At 33.4% G+C, this 17,919-nt stretch overlaps 2 protein-coding genes across 2 annotated transcripts; both read left to right on the top strand.

The window, feature by feature from the left end:
* Positions 1 to 12,559: 12,559 nt before the first annotated feature.
* On the top strand, positions 12,560 to 13,334 carry LOC120122804 (dof zinc finger protein DOF3.4-like). Its single transcript, XM_039141885.1, has one exon. The coding sequence runs from the start codon at positions 12,560 to 12,562 to the stop codon at positions 13,223 to 13,225; it is 666 nt and encodes a 221-aa protein (XP_038997816.1). The 3' UTR covers positions 13,226 to 13,334.
* Positions 13,335 to 14,207: 873 nt separating this feature from the next.
* Positions 14,208 to 15,624, top strand: LOC120122639 (reticulon-like protein B13). The gene is made up of 4 exons (XM_039141761.1): positions 14,208 to 14,771; positions 14,850 to 15,036; positions 15,105 to 15,319; positions 15,428 to 15,624. Exons 1-4 carry the CDS (start codon positions 14,255 to 14,257, stop codon positions 15,604 to 15,606), a joined length of 1,098 nt encoding a protein of 365 aa, XP_038997692.1. The 5' UTR covers positions 14,208 to 14,254; the 3' UTR covers positions 15,607 to 15,624.
* Positions 15,625 to 17,919: the final 2,295 nt, after the last annotated feature.

Genomic DNA, 17,919 nt, shown 5'->3' with positions numbered 1-17,919 from the left:
AACATTTAAAAAGTAATCATATTAATTTTTTAATTGCATCATAAGTTAAAAAAAACTCATAATTTTATTAAAATATTATAATTTCGTCCATGATAATATATAAGTCAGGTAAATATCATATCAGGTCATTAACAAGTCGGATCATTTACAGGTCAGGTTAAAGACAAATCAAGTTAAAAACATGTCAGGTTGAAAACATATCGGGTAATACCAGTTATTTACCAGGTCAATCTCGGGTTCGGGTTCATATCAGTCGGATGTAGTTCGGGTTTGAGTATCATATTTTCAGTTCAATTCAGGTTTAAGTCGTTCTCAGGTCAGATGCAGGTCGGGTTCAGATCCACAATTTTCAGGTCCAAATCGGGTTTAGGTCAACACCAGTTCCGACTATAATCGTTTCGAATCGCCACAGTGCATGTCAAAAATAATTTTGACTCGAGTTAATTTCAGTCAGTTTTGCGGGAGATTTTTACAGCCCTAACTGTACCTCACTTATGATCCATGTCCGTTGCATGTTATGATCATCGTTCTTCAATTGATAAGAGGCATCATCAAACTTTGTTAAAAGTTGGATCATTTGATTGCAATGAGTACGACATGATAGACTTTTCTCTTTTTAGGCATTAACTTTCAATATTTTCTTTTTGAAAATAACTTTCAATATTTATGCTTTTATTAATTCGGCCCTCTTTTCTTCTTAATTAAATCTGATCATTAATATTTTTATTTAAAATTTTATACTTTTAACATAAATAATAATTACATTGTTATTTTTATTATATTGATATTAGCACAAACGTGTTTATTACTAATGTGAGGTCAGTAAATAATTTAAATTTTCTAAATAGTATATTTCTACAAAATAATATAGAGCGTCACATTAATAATAAAATGTGTTCCAACTATTGTTAGATAAAATATGAGTAGAGAAATAAACAATAATAATATTAGAAATAGATTGTAATTGATTTGATAAGAAAAAGAAAATAAGTACAATAATAAATTATTTATTCATCAGTAGTTATATGATCAGATAAATAGAGACGTTGAGGTTTGTTTTCATAGTTTCCTTAAGACTGGTTTGATTGTTTCTACGGTGCTGAAGAATAGTGGTCGACTGTCTTCTAGGATATAACAATGAAACGGAAACTACAGTAGTATGAATGCAGTGACAAATGAATTGTGATATGATCCTTTTCTATCACTGAAAACATTATAAAGTAAAAAAAAATATTTTTTTGAATTACTTTTATAGATTTACACGATTTGAATTAAAAATTAAAATAACTTTTTTAAAAATTTGAATAATATTAATATCCGAAAATCAATGTTTATTCACATAAACTCTTAAGTTGAATTTTTAAACTAAAGTTTAATTTTCAGAGGCAGCAACAGTTACCTTTCACCATTGCTTCTTCTTTGTCTTTCTCATACTATATATGTATTTCATCTAGTCAAATGATATAAAAAGTGAGTCGATTTTATGATTATTCTTTTATTTTTTAAAAATTTATTGAACATTTATTAAACTAAGTTTAAAAAATTTAAATCAATTCATCAAACATATTTATTCACATTTATGTTTAAATATAAATATAATCATTTATAATATGATGTTGATTGGTATATATATATATATATATATATATTATTTTTCACATTTATAAGTAAGATTTGTAATATTATTTTAATTATCATCTAAAATTATATAAATATTTCATAAAGAATGCATTTTAGGATAAGATATTGATGAAAGTATAAAAGAATCAAGAAATTGATGAAAATAAATAATTTTTAAAGAGTTATAATAGGAGGATCAAATAAAATAAAACACATAATTGAGGAAATAAAATTAAAACAGATTAAATTTGTCTTCGAAAAAGAGGAATTGGAACTATATATTTCTTTTATAGTGGTAGAGAAACATATAATTCAATTTTGGTAAAAAAATAAAGCTAAACAAATGAGAAATTGAATAGGGAATTCAGAGACCAAATCATACAAAAATAAATTATTTAGCTAAAGTCTAAAATGTCATTGTTTTAATTTAATTTAATTTTTTGATTATTCAAATTTTGTAAATTCAAATCAAAATTTAACTAAAAAGTTATAGTTGACTTGAATAATTAACTTAAATAATTTAAAATTAAAAAAATAAAATTTCAAGTTGAATTGAGTTTATATATATATATATATATATATATATATATATATATATATATATATATATATATATATATATATATTATATATAAGTGGAGTTGGGTAATTTAATGTAAATACATGTACATACTACGTGTTCAAACCCTAATTACTGTTCAAAATTATGTAATAGACTTAAATCTTAATTCATATGCATGTACATACTACGTGTTCAAACCCTAATTACTAAGGAAAAACGAAATTCTCTTAACCACTAAACTCAAAATTTATTGTGTGAAAGTTTATATTTTAAATATATCATAATTATATTATATGGTTTAAACAAAAAAGTACTTAAACTATGTAGTTTTTTTATTTTAAGTTTCTAAACTATTTTTTGGTCAAATAAGTTCTTAAAGTATGTATCTTTTTTATTTAACCCTTTAAATTACTGTTTTGGTCAAAATAAATTTCTAATTTTTTGTGACATGTCTACATCTCATAGATCGAAAGAAATTTTTCTAATTAAAAAATAATAGAACTTAGAATGATTACATATAATAGTTTAAGTACTTAAACCAAACCGGCTTTATTGAAACACATATTTGTATGTATAAAGATACAAGTTTATATAGATAATAAGGCTTGAAGTATAAAAAAGGCTTAAAGTATAAAAATAAATTATTATAGATTATAATTGATTAAATCACTTTGATTGAAAAATCCGATTGAAGGGATAGAAGAAACCAGTTACTCTCCTTCGGTTGTTGTCGATAGTGGAGTATGAAAATGGAAGTTGACGAGATGTTTATATAAATTTTAACTGAAATATGTTCTCGATGGTTTGGTTTTAGATTTAAATCTCACTGCAGTGAGCATAGTAAATGCTGTTGTCCCCTCAGAATTAACGAGACAGTGTCTAAATATAATCAAATTAATGCGCAAAAGCCTCCCTAAGAAACATTTATGAGCATTGATTAGTACTGAACTTTGCATGGAGCATTAAACCACGAGGGCTTAAATCAAGGTTTTTTTCTATACGTCGCCATAGATGATAAATCTGAAACTACAAATAAGAAATGTTTAGTTCAACAATATTAGTCTCGTTTTGTGAACTAAGATGGAGTTCATAATGATAATGTTCAAGTTATGCAATCTACATCGAGACTTTGATCTTATAGGCCTCATAGAATCGACCTCAAAAGACTTTGTCGAGGCAATTCTTGTTAACTAATGGGGCCTGATCTGAGTCTTTATATAAGTTTTGGGCTTTGTCTTGTAACTCAAGAATCTGGGCCTTGCAGCTGACACTAAAAATACATAATATAATTGAAGATATAACGACAGTCGAAGATCGAGAAATCCGGAATGAAGTTGGGGAGAACCGAAGGTCTGGTACGGCACGGAGCAGGATTCTGAAAACGGACGTGTCGTTTCGGGAAAATCATAGAGGGAGAGCCAATAATTGTGTTGCGGAAGACAGCTATCGGATATAGTAAAATCGTAATTGATAATTTGAGAAAATAAAAATGAAGATAAACGATACACAAAATTTAACGTGGAAAACCCCTAAATAATGTAGGGTAAAAACCACATACAATGGTAGAAGAATTTCACTATGATAAAATATGAATTACAACTTCTCTCGATTTACCAAGGAGAAAACAATGATAATTCTCTCTTGATAAATAGGAGAAAACAATTATCAAGAAACTCTCTAAATTCTCTCTAGTATTGGAAGAAAGCTATAATGCTTTGGGATGGTTTTCAAGCTAAATGAGCTAAGGTATTTATAGTTGAAACTTAATGACTAATCTTGTAAATATCCTAAAGTTTAGTGACTAAAATTTGTTATTTGCCCATTTAATTTTCAACCAATTCTCCCCCCCTTTTTGACTGTAATTTTTCGGTGGATATGTTTGATTTTCAGCAATTTCTCACTTGAAGATTTGATTGGAACAATCATATCTTCACACCATTCTTTCTACCTTGTACCATAATGTTGCTTACGTCCCTAACAGGCCACAAGAGGATCGACACCAGGTAAATTTATCAGCATTATCGCCTTCGTCATGAAATCTGTTATGTTATCTTTGGTATGGATCTTCTGCATATCTATCGTTCATTCTTCCACCTTTTAACGAACGAAATGGTATTGAACTCGTATGTGCTTTGTCCTTGAATGAAATGTTGGATTCCTTGCTAGATGCAAGACACTTTGACTGTCACAAAACAAATATACATACTCTTGATTGTGCCCAAGCTCCTCCAATAGCATCTTCAACCAAATTGCTTCTTTACTGGCTTGTGTAGCTGCTACATATTCTGCCTCTGTTGTGGACGTAGCCACAATTGACTGCAATTTTGAAACCCAGCTTACAGCTCCACCAGCAATTTTGAACACATATCCTGTAGTAGATTTGCTTTTATCCAAATCCTCTGCATAGTCACAATCTACATACCCATTGATTAGTAAGTTTGATCCTCCATAACATAATGCAACATTTTAGGTCCCTTTGATGTATCTCAGGATCCTCTTTATTATATTCCAATGCTCTTTGTCTGGATTCGCCATGTACCGACTAACCACTCCCACTGCTTGTGCAATGTTTGGTCTTGTGCATATCATAGCGAACATTAAACTTCCCACTGCTGATGCATACGGTACTCGAGACATCTCCATCCTCTCTTCTTCACTGCTAGGACTCATACTAGAGGATAATTTGAAGTTAATAGGAAGATGGGTAGAAATTGGCTTACAATCTTGCATGCTGAATCGTGACAAGATATTCTTCAAGTAATTCTTTTGTGAAAGCCAAATCTTCCTATTACTTCTGTCTCGGTGAATTTGCATCCCTAGAATCTTGTTTGCTGATCCCAAGTCCTTCATTTCAAATTCCCTAGCCAGTTGTGCCTTCAATTCTTCAATATGATCTTTGTTGGGTCCTGCAACCAATATGTCATCCACATACAATAACAATATAACAAAATCGTTATCACCAGACCTCTTGAAATAAGTACAAGGGTCTGCATTAAGTCTGTTGTATCCAAGGCACATAATGAAGGAATCAAATTGTACGATACCTGTAACATCCTTAATACCGGGTTAGTGACCAAATTGTAATATTTCAGAATTTGGTGATTAAAGTGGAATAGTTGAAAAGTTCAGTGATTTATTTGAAAATATTACCTTGAAGATGCTAGTAATTATAAAAGGTATTAAAGGGCAAAAGGGTCATTTGACCAAGAGATGAATAAAATAATGATATATATATATATGGATAAGGATGAAAGATTTTTCCAGAAATCTCTTCTCTCTTTTTTCTTCTTCATCTTCTTCTTCCTCCCGTGAAGCTCCAAGGCAAAGGTAAGATTCCTTGTAGCTGATTATTTGTTAATTTTAAGAGTGGGTTTTGATCCTTAGGTAATATTTAAGCTTATGGAAACTTGGGTTGTCCTAAAATCAAAAGATGAAGAAGTTATGAAAGAATAAAGAAAATGAGTTTTTAAAGGAAATGTTGGAAAAAAGTTAATAAGTGAATTTTGAGAAGGAATTTAACTTGTTATCAATAAAAATAAAAGATTTATGAAGTTAGAAAGGATTTATAACAAAGTTGAAAATTTAGTAAGATTCTTAATTTTAAGAATCATGATGAGATATGGAAGATAAATATGGTTTATATGGATATAAGTTGGTTTAAGTAATGGTAGTTGAGTTTAAGGACATGATAGGGGCTTAAAATAGAAGAATTGAATGAAGAGTTGAATAATTTCGTGCTTAAAATGGAATTTCTGGGTTGTGTGCATCGATGCATATTCAATGTGCATCGATGCACTCTCAAATAAATACAAACATCGAATGTATTTTATGAACCGATGCACAAGTAGTGCATCGATGCATCGTTAGGGAATGCACCGATACACTGTGCAGTGCATCGATGCATACCTTCATTAAAAGATGAAATTGGCTTTTCTCTTAGCCTAAGGAGTGATAGTTTCGAATATATCAATTAGTATACTGATAAGTATAAATGTATTATTATGTAGATATAGAATGAAAGCTTGTTCCGGAACAAACTAAGGATTAGGATTGATTCGAAGCAAACGAGGCCCAGGGGAGTGCATACAAGTTAGTTTATGATGTTTAATGGAAATAAGACTTGCGACAAGTCTATTTCCTATATTAGAATGTATGAATTTATGATCATATGTATATGTTTAATTTGAGTATATATGATATAAATTACAGTAGGTGTTAAAATGATTTGTGTGAATACATGTAGTGTGATCAGTTATAGGATCTAATATGAATGATCTATATGATTGCATGGGAAGTGAAATAAGTTATATGATGGATGACCATACATGTTACAGGGTATATGTTATTAATTATGAGAATCAGTATAATATATTTATGACTACATGAGATGGGTGATGAGTTAAATAAGACCAGACTATAGAGTAATATGAGAATATTTAAGAGAATAATATATAAATCAGAAGATAATAAATTAAAAGACTTTATGAAAATGGTATATATATAAATTAGGGGACATGAGCATAACGATGATACGAACCTATAGGATAAACACTATAGGAAAAAGTGATATGCTTAAAAGAAAACTATGATATAGAAGTTATAAAATGAAGAACTATAAAACCTTATGAGAAGGTTATAGGAGTTATATTGAACTAAATTAAATGGATAGAATAATTCATAATTAAATAACTTGAGATAAGTGATAAGGGTTATATGTTATTGTACATGTTAGTATAATAAATCATGTAAACTGATACAAAGGGAAAATGAGATAAAGATAAATAGCTTTTACCTATAGGATTGATATAAGATTATATGCCGGTGTGATAACATGTACAAGGGAACTAAGCTCTATGATATGGATCCATGTGAGTATAAGTAAAGTGATTGCATAAACTATATATATATTTATATGATTTGGTATATGCCATTTGATTCCTGGGTATACATGTAGATAATATATGTGGATATAAGCTATGCAAAAGTGATATATGTGACTAGATGTATATGAAATCTAAGTGATATGACTTATAGGTATTTCTATTATACTGTTACATGATATGTATGTATGTATGTTAAATGAATTATGTGATGGTATAAAAAATGATATGAATTATATAGGCGAAAACATGTATATGTTATGAGATAAGACATATGACTATGAGTTATGTGAAAAGCTATGTGATACGTGATATGTGAAAGTGAATTATATGTTTATGTGAATATTTGAAATGAAATAAATGATAATGCCCATGTTATGTGTCATGAGAGCTAGGGGTATAGTTGGCATGCCAAGAGTCGAGGGTCTATGCGATTATTTGGGACATATGTATATTCTTTGGAACATTTATGAGGTCTTTGAGACACATACTTGGTCATTGGTATATGTATATGATTCTTAAGGAATTTCTATGTGATCCTTATGTGCATTATATGGCACTACGGTGCATTTCTACGCGGCACTTCGGTGCAATTCTACGTGGCACTACGGTGCATTTCTACGTGACACTTTGGTGCATTTATACGAGCTGTGGTGACAGCATTAGTGCACAGCCTCTATAGACTCACATATCTATAGTTATCACAAGTGTACCATAGGCTAATCAAAGAGATAACATGAATACAATATATATATATAATGTATGTGTTTTTGGTTACAGGAGTTATGATTTATGGGTGTTTCTTGGTGAAATGATATATGTGTAATATGATATACATAAATGATAAGTACAAGATCAGGTGATAAATAATTAGATGATAATGATAGAAATAGTTATAATAATATATATGATAATGCTAAGAAAGTAGATGATGATAGATGTACATGAGTGTATTTGTTATATAAAAATGTGTGTGATTTTGTATGAAATTGTTATATGATTTTGTATGATAAGTTAGTATTAAATGTTCATGTGGTTTGTTATATGGAATGTTTTATGATTTCTATTATATGTTTTATTTGCCTCACTACGTCATCGACTTAGCGTGTGATTGTTTTACGCATAGGTTCGAGAAGAATATAGAGAGCATTGGGGAGCAAGACAGGTCAGTATCTCCTTTACAAAGTTCAGATCAGAAAATATATGTATTTGGCATGTAAATAAAAAATTTGAATTCGATATACTCGAATTGGTTTTGTAAAATCATATGATACTAATTTATGTAAATTAGTCAATTGTATGTAGTAAAAGTTTTAAAATTATTCACTATTTTGTTCAAGTAAAGGTTTTGAAAAGTCAATGTGACATCTCGGACTCGTAGCCGGGTCGAGTACGGGCTGGGGGTGTTACAATACCTCTCAACTTGATCGTCACCATTTCGCTTGATTTTGAAGACCCATTTGTTACCAATTGGCTTACTTTCTTGTGGTAGTGGCACAAGGTCCCATGTATTATTTTTATGAAGGGCTTTAATTTCCTCTTGCATCGCCATCATCCATAGTGAAGCATCTGAGCTGTTTATTGCCTCCTGGTATATTGTTGGCTCACCGTCATTTGTTAAAAGGCAGTATGCAATATTACCTTCTATAACATAATCTGAGTGCCAATTAGGACGTCTTCTCACACGATCTGATTGACAAGTTGTTGGAGTTTCAGAACTCTCTGGTTCTTATTCATCATGTGCTGGTTCTGCTTCAAAAGAATCTCCTTGTTCAAACTCTTTTTCCACATGTATCTGTGTAGTCTCTGACTTTTCAGTGCTACTATCTTCTTCTTTTCTTTGTAGCTTATCTTCTACAAAGATAACATCCCTGCTAATGATCACTTTGCGGGTAGTGGGATCCCACAAGCGATACCTCTTTACTCCATTAGTATACCCCAAGAATTTGCATTTCCTGGATTTTGGATCGAACTTTGAAATTTCTTGGGAGTTGTACATCACGTATACAATACTTCCAAATACATGGAGGTTTGAATAATCAGCTAGTTTACCAGTCCACATCTCCATTGGGTCTTCAGCTCTATTGCAGTTGATGGAGCTCGATTCACCAAATAACAAGCGGTATTGACTGCTTCTGCCCATAATGATTTTTCTAGGCCTGCATCCCTCAACATTGCTCTTGTTATTTCTAACAAGGTTCTGTTCATCCGCTCTGCCACTCCATTTTGTTGAGGAGTGTTCGCCACTGTGAACTGTCTTTTGATGCATTCTTTCCTACAAAAGTCATCAAATTCTTCGCTTGTATATTTTCCTCCATTATCTATTCTAAAATACTTGATCTTATTTCTAGAATCAAGTTCCACCCGCGCTTTGAAGATTTTGAAAGTTGAAAACACATCTGACTTCTTCTTAATAGGGTACACCCAACATCTCTTGGAGTAGTCATCAATAAATAAGACAAAATATTTTGCTCCACCTAGGGATGTAACTGGTGCTTGCCATACGTCAGAGTGAACCAATTCTAGAACACTTTTGCCTCTAGAATTTGATGTGTTGAATTTCAACCGGTGTTGCTTACTTGTTATGCAATGCTCACACAAAGTAAGTGATACATTTGTTAAGCCTGGAAGTAGTTTTTTCTCCAAAATGACTTTCATTCCTTGTTCTGACATGTGTCCAAGTTTCTGATGTCATACTATTGCATAATCTGAACTACATGAGACAACTGAGGCTTCTGCTTCTAGCAAAGTTTCTCCCTTCAACATGTACAAGTTTGCTGCTATCTTTTCGCCTTTCAGCACCACAAGCGCTCCAGGGAACACCTTTATGATTCCTTTCCGTGTTTCAATCTTGCTTGCATTATTATCCAACAATCCGTAGGATAATAAATTTTTCTTCAGGCCTTTCACGTGTCGCACATCTTGAACAACTTTAATTGTTCCATCATACATGTTTAATTTGATGGTTCCCACACCAACGATCTTTAAGGCATGATCATTGCAACTATGCACAGATCCTCCTGAGACAGGTTCATAATGATGGAACCATTCTCTTCTTAAGGTCATGTGATATGTCTCTCCCGAATCAATGAGCCATATATCTGCAAATCTTTTTCCTGTCTTCCACGGTGGTTGATGCTTCACAACATAGAGCATATCCATCATCTGAAGTATTTACGGTATTTTCTTGTGGATTGGAGTTTTTATTTAGGCTTCAACAATCATTCTGCAAGTGACCCTTCTTTCCACAGTTGTAGCACTTTAAATTCTTCTTGCTCCTCGACTTCGATCTACCATGTTTGTGACTGCTGCTTTGGCCACGTTCTGTTAATCTCCCTCTCGTCATTGTCAACGCTTCTGCTTGTTGCAGATTTACTTGTCTGTCTTCCTTGTTCTTGCGTCGATTTTCTTATTGTAGAACAGCAGCTGCAACATCATCGAAGATTAGACTGGTGACATTACTGTTTGTCAAGTTGATGATGAGTTGATCATACGAATCCGGTAGACTTTGAAGTAGAAGTTCAGCACATCCTTGTTCTCCTATTTTACAGCTTAAGGATGTAAGCTGAGAAAATAAAGTGCTCAGTGTATTTAAGTGCTCCGTCACTGAAGTAGATTATGGCATACGGAGAGTTTACAATTTTCTCTTAAGGAAAATTTTATTGTGCAGCGATGTGGCCTCGTACAGTTTGGTGAGATGATCTCATATCTCCTTAGCTGTCTTCTTCTCCTCGATGCTTGACAATACTTCATATGCTAATGCTAGATGAAAGTTTGCCATAGCATTCCCGTCCATTTCGATCCATTTGTTGTCATCTGTGAAATCAACCGGTCTTTCACTGATAACTGCTAGACAACCGTCTTTCCTCAGGATGGCATTCATCTTCAATTTCCACAGTGAGAAATTTCTCCCATTGAACTTTTCAATATCAAATTTCGTTGCCATAGCTTTTTTTTGCGGATAGCGCCCACTATTTCACTATCGTGAATAGTTCTCAGAAACCTTCAAAGAATGAGTAATAACTTCTTACTTTCTTATGTTGGAGGATCCACCTTTTGGTGGCAACCACAAAGACAATAAGCAGATATTACACACTCTAATCTGGCTCTGATACCAATTGTTGCGGAAGACGGCTATCGGATAGAGCAAAATCGTAACTGATAATTTGAGAAAATAAAAATGAAGATAAAAGAGACACAAAAATTTACGTGGAAAACCCCTAAATAATATAGGGTAAAAACCACAGACAATGGTAGAAGAATTTCACTATGAGAAAATATGAATTACAACTTCTCTCGATCTACCAAGGAGAAAACAATAATAATTCTCTCTTGATAAATAGAAGAAAACAACTCTCAAGAATCTCTCTAAATTCTCTCTAGTATTGGAAGAAAGCTAGAATGCTTTAGGATGATTTTGAAGTTAAATGAGCTAAGGTATTTATAATTGAAACTTAAAGACTAATCTAATAAATTTCCTAAAATGTAGTGACTAAAATTTATGATTTACCTATTTAATTTTTAACCAATTGTCCCCTTTTTTTTACTATAATTTTTCGGTGGATTTTAAATCCACATATGTTTGATTTTCAGCAAATTGAACCCCACGCTGCTCGACACTGTCAGTACTATGCCATCATTTCAGTTCTTTTGTCCCCCAAGCTTTGGCCAGAAGCTGTCGGGTTTTTGGCATTATTAGCTGAACCGTTCGGCATGCTTGTCTATACTACTTTCCGTTCAGTCTATTCATTGTTAGGACGATAGCAATGGCACATTTTACACTCAAAGCCATAAAGACTTGAATTGGAAAAGACTGTCGATGAAGCTTTGACAAAGTTTTGTTGATAGATAAGAAAATCTCTGTTAACTAGAAATATCATGGCCAATCTTAATATTTTCTTCAAATTTTCTTACAATCTAATAATGGTACATTTATTGATTTGGTTCTGCCATGATCAGAATTAGAAGTTGTATATTTATTGATTTGGTTCTGCCATGATCAGAATTAGAAGTTGTATATTCTTTGAACTTTTCTGTCATGTTCACATGCATCCGAATTGGAAGATTATCATTAGAGAAACCAGAACACTACACCAAATGCTTGATTGCTCATCCATATCTTAATCTGATGATCAGCCTTTTCCTTTTTTCGGGCATACACAAGCAAGAAAAATCCAAAAAGAACCAACTTAACAGCTAAAAACAGTACAATACCGAGCAGCATTTGCAGTTCATGGAGGCCGACCAGCGGCAGAGAGCGTCAGAGCTCATTCTCCAGCCGATTGATCAAAATTTCGTGCCTATCAAAACACCGTAAAAGCCTGCTTTCTTCACTCGTCTCCTTTAACCTTCACAACCCGTTTCAGTGTCCCAACAGATTCTCATCTTCTATTCTCACCCCATAAAATCCCTCTTCAATCTCCCCTTCACACCCAAAAGCAAACACTTGAGGAAGAAGATACTCTTTTAACTTAAGCCAGTTTTGTTTTGTATCAAAATGCCGTTTAGTTCCGGAGATCAAAACAGGTGTTTAACCAAGGCCCATGGAGCCCAACCACCAGAACAAGAGCAGCTACTTTGTCCACGCTGTGACTCCACCAACACTAAGTTCTGTTACTACAACAACTATAACTTTTCTCAACCTCGCTATTTCTGTAAGTCCTGTCGCCGTTACTGGACTCATGGTGGCACCCTGAGGGACATCCCTGTTGGCGGTGGCACCAGGAAAAATGCTAAGCGTTCACGCAGCAGCAGCATCACAACTTTTTCCGCATCCAATGCCGCCGCCGCCGCCACTGGTCACAATAGCTTCCCATTACCTGCCAAGCCGGTTTTGTTGCCATTCTCAGCCAATCAGGGAAGTTCTGGCATGGGTGGAGAGTCCAAAGGCAATATCTTTCGAAGTTTTACTTCATTGTTGAATACTCAGGGGCCTGGTTTTCTAGCTGTTGGAGGGTTTGGGCTTGGTATTGCTCCAACTCTCGATGATGTTGGATTCGGGTTTGGAAGAGGAGTGTGGTCTTTTCCAGGCGTAGGAGATGGAGCTGTCGCTGCTTCTGCAGTCGGTGGGCGTGGCAATGGTGGGGCCGCCACGGGAATGGAAAATAAATGGCAGTTTGAAGGTGGAGAACCTGGATTTGTTGGTGGGAATTGCTTTTCTTAGCATGATCTTGCCATTTCAACCCCTGGAAATGGGGTCAAGTGAATCTTCTCTTTAGGTTTCTTTGTCGTCTTCTTTTCTTAATGTTTATCGTACAAAGTGAATTTAATTAGTGAGTGGTGAGAGTAAACTATTAGGTACGTGAAAGTATAAATAGGACAATGACCTCTCTTTATTGTTCTTTGGTGACTTAATGCCATGGGAATTGGTTTGTTTTATCTACCATTTTATGTAGGGACATGGCTTAAATCAAAATGTCGAGTCTGTGTGTAGTTTTTGATGTTGATATGCTAAACCTGAACTGCTTTAATTTCAAATCACCAGTATTGTTGTCGAAATTTTTCATCGGAGCTTGCCATATAAATTTTCAGCTAGCATTATTGTTTCAGTATGGAATGCTAATTAAGCCTTGTGAAAGTTATTTGTATCATGATGAAATTGAAGACGAGGCTTTAAGGCTTTAACACTTCAGGTCCTCGTGGAATACAAGTAAATAAAGGCATCCAATGCCCCGATTTTAGCTTCACTTTGCCCCGCCACCAACTGTTCTACAACCGGACCCATCTTTTATTTCAACAAGTTGTTCGTTAGCAAATAATAAAAATTGTTAGTTAGGGATTGACTTCAAATTTCACATTTAATATAAGAGGATGACTCATTCTTGAATATCTATTCTTTGTGAACATGATTAATATATTTTCCCTATTCAACTTAATGATATTTATATAAGCGGGGTAGTTTTCTGCAATTTTCATATGATTTCTTGAGCTAGACCTTAGAACTTGCATGCCCGACTTGGAATTAAAATATAAAGGGAGAAGGTTTCCAGGCAGATACACTATCAGAACCAGTTAAATAAACATGAAATCATCAGTTCCTGTGGGGAAGAACATGCATGGCAGATTCCAAGAAGCAAACTGCAAAGGAATTCAATAGGTTTTCATTTTACCTACCCTATATATAATACCTGTTACGCTGTCCAATGATTACGTTAAAGAAAAACAAACTCCACCGTGATCATATTTACTGAATATGAATCATATTATCAACGCTGTTCCAGGAGTTGCTCTATCAACCGTACTTGGCCAGTTATTGGAATCCATAAAAAATGCAAGAAAGACGGCCAAAAGATTTAAACCCATTCTCAATCAAATCAGAGATACAGTTAATCTGATTACACCAAGGGTCGAGGAGATAAATCGGTCCACTGATGCTCATGAAATCCAGAGGTTGTTGAATCTTTTGAATCAAGCCAAGGAAACGGTTGATAAATCCTCTAGGGTAAGCTCCTGGAATATTAGCAAGAAGTACAAATTCGCCAAAGAGCTCATTGAACTGGATACTTCGATTCGTACAACGTTGGACGTATTCTTTCCGGTTATGATATATGGGGACACTAGAAAAATCCTGGATTCCGTTGATGAACTGAAGCTGATGTTTTCAATTTTCTTTTATATTATGCTTGAACATCTTCATTCCGGTGCTAAAAATACTGGTGGTGCTATCTTCGACCTGATTCGAGAGAAAATTGTACATTCTCAGCCTTCAGGTATCAGTTCCTGGTGTTATATACTTTCTGTTGTGTGTATTTTTGTGCTTTTTACAACCTTTTTGTTTTTTGTTGCAGAAGTAGTAAACGACATAGCTTTATGGAAGAGAAAGAAGATAAGCGGATCGCTTCTCGTAAGCTCAACTGCAACATGGCTATTGCAGCAAGTTTGTCAATACAACTTTCTCACTATTGCTTCATGGGTAGCCATTTTCATTGTTACTTCATTGTTCATTTGGAGATATGTGAACCGGTTTCTTGATCGGTAAGTAATCCCAAATTTGTTTTATCCTACTCTCGCGTCACTGCTCTATTTGAATTAATCTGGATCAGGGAAGAAGCAAGCAAATCAAGATTGGAAAATCTCCGAGAGCAGGTTGTCATGGACACTGCAAACGCTTGTTGGGAAGTGACCGATAAAGTAATAAGATGGATATTTGATGCGACTGATGTTGAGGCAAACTGGTCTGTATTTCCGCAAACCGTTGCCTTTCTGCTACTTTTCTCCTATGTCGGAAGCTTCTTTGATCTCCCAACTCTTTGTGGAGGTAATATATATATATATATATATATATATGTCGACAACTCCAGTTTGGTCTCAGTTAATTGAAATCTTAATCATTGTAGTGTTGTTGCATGCTGTGGTGTTTCTGCAGTTATTATGACGGGTACAACAGTTCCTGTGATTGTGGCAAAGCATGGGGATCGAATTATGCCATTTGGGAGTATGGTCGGAAAAGTGTACGAGATGCTTGTGGAGAATCTAACCAATACAATGAAGAACAACGTTGGTAAAGAGGAAATCAGGAGGAAGAAAATAAAGAAACAATACTAATATATATAAAACCCAAATTCTATTGTAAAACTATGGGAACTAGAAGAACGAACAAGAAACAATATAGGATAAATGGTCTAAACTTCAAGAGTCAAGTACATTGAATAGAGTTCTTCCATAGTAGGTGTATCCATGCATTTGGAGACTTGAATGGGCATCCATTATATACATGGATTTATAATTCTATCATATAAATGTCCACACTAAAATATGCGTTGTTAAAATCTTTTTCAAATATGTGTTGTTAAAATCTTATTAGAAAAAATCTCGAGAAACAAAAACCCAATAAAGAAAAAAGAACACACTATTTTTTAATATGTATAATATAATGTTTCATTAGAAACCTTAACATGAAAATTCAATAAAACAAAATCAAGTTAAGAGAAAAAGAGTACAATATGCATTTTACTCCCTCTCATGACGACATAACATCTTTGAGGTGATGCATCACGATATTGTATACCAACTTTTCAAATATTACATTATTCAAGATAGTAAATATCTTTTCTTGTAAAAATAAATCACATATCTTCTAGATATTTTGGATCACTAGATTTCCAAATGCTTCATGGATTGGAATTATTTATGCATAATTTGAAGGAGGAATAGACAACGTTTACTTTGTTGAATGTATCTTCACTTGTAAATACATATCATATTTGAGATCGACTATAATATGGATCTAATAAATATCTTACAACTAGATAGTCAACTAATGGAGACTTTAAATCATTAGAGTAAAGCGATCTGACATTAATTGTTCTTTTGAGATATTTAAATATATGTGTTGGATAAGAGAAATATCTTACTAACAAGTTTACAACATGTGTTATATCAGGTTATGTGTGATTAGTAAGATACATTAATTCTTTTATGACATTATAATATGATATTTCAGGATTAAATAACTCTTCATCATTCTCATAATAAAAAAATGATCATGATTCACATTTAAAGATCTTACAACCATTAAGGTAAGCAATGCATATTGTCATATAAAATTTCTTTAAGATGTTTCCTTATATAAGATGATTGATCATCCTTTAGATACTCGATATGTAAGTTGAGATAAAATTGTTTTTTTTTTGACATCTTTTATCTAAAATTCTTTCCCTTTGTATTTCATTGTCGCAAATATCTCTTCAAGAGTCTCAACAATATTTAAATCATTAATGTACACATCAAATACGACATATCATAATCCAAACTTCTTAATAAAATACTTGGAAAAATATTGGATAAACTACACGTTTAGTATCTAAACTATTTCTTTTGTTATGTTTTGATGCTTAAACTTTATTTTTTTTTCAAAATCATACATAACGTTTAGTTTATGTTTCATATTTATGTCCCATCGTTAAAACCTTAAAAAAACTATTGACGTGACATTACCTTATATGGACATATCAACATCATCGTTAAGTTTTTTGACGATGAGTACCAAAATAAAACCAAAACTAAATGTTGGGTATGATTTAAAAAGGCATAATAGAAACAAATACCCCTAACGTTTGACAGTATATGCAAATTTGTCCGTATTATTTTTTTGGAACATTTGACCTCACAACGTTAAATTCTGATTCAAAAGTCCCCCGTTGGATGGAAACCGTCAGTCAACTGACGGTCAACGACTCCAGCTGACTAAGAAAGCACAGGTGGACATCAATGATGACGTGGTGTGTCCACATCACTAATATATGCTGACGTGTAATTGACACTTCAGCTTTTTTTTATTAAATTTTAATTAGAATTTTGTACCAATAAGGTCACTCTCCTATTGGTGCATATTGGCATGAATGAATAAAATGTTAGAAAGTGCGGGGATGAGAATCGAACCTAGGGCAAGGGCCTAAATTGGGATGGCCCTTGCCACCAGGCCAAACATGCTACTCAATTATTATGTGTAACAAAATAAACTTGGGTTTGTTAATAGTTCGATCACAGCGTCAGAGTCGATTTCAAAAGAATTGTATGATGCTTGGACAAGAGCTAATAACCTTGTGAATTATTGTTTCCAAAGAAATTGCAGCGAGTCTTCTTTATCATTCTACTGCTGCTGTAATATGGAAAAAATCTTGAAGATGGATTCCAACAGTTAAACGGGTTATGCATCTTCCATCTCAAGAAGAAACTCAACGAGGTAGCCCAATGATTGATTTCTGTTAGCACTTATTACACTGGGCTTAAAATCATCTGGGATGAATTATTTCTGTCAAACCAGTTTGTTCGTGTTTGCAATACACCTGTAGATGTGTTCCCAAAATATTAGATGATAGTTAAAGAGAGAAAACAATGCAATTTCTAATGGGCAGG

Source organism: Hibiscus syriacus, unplaced genomic scaffold, assembly GCF_006381635.1.
Source record: "Hibiscus syriacus cultivar Baekdansim isolate YM2019G1 unplaced genomic scaffold, ASM638163v2 tig00110387_pilon, whole genome shotgun sequence".
NCBI classification, from domain to species: domain Eukaryota; kingdom Viridiplantae; phylum Streptophyta; class Magnoliopsida; order Malvales; family Malvaceae; genus Hibiscus; species Hibiscus syriacus.
The sequence above is the reverse complement of the archived record's forward strand: the minus strand, read 5'-3'. Positions and strand labels throughout refer to the sequence as shown.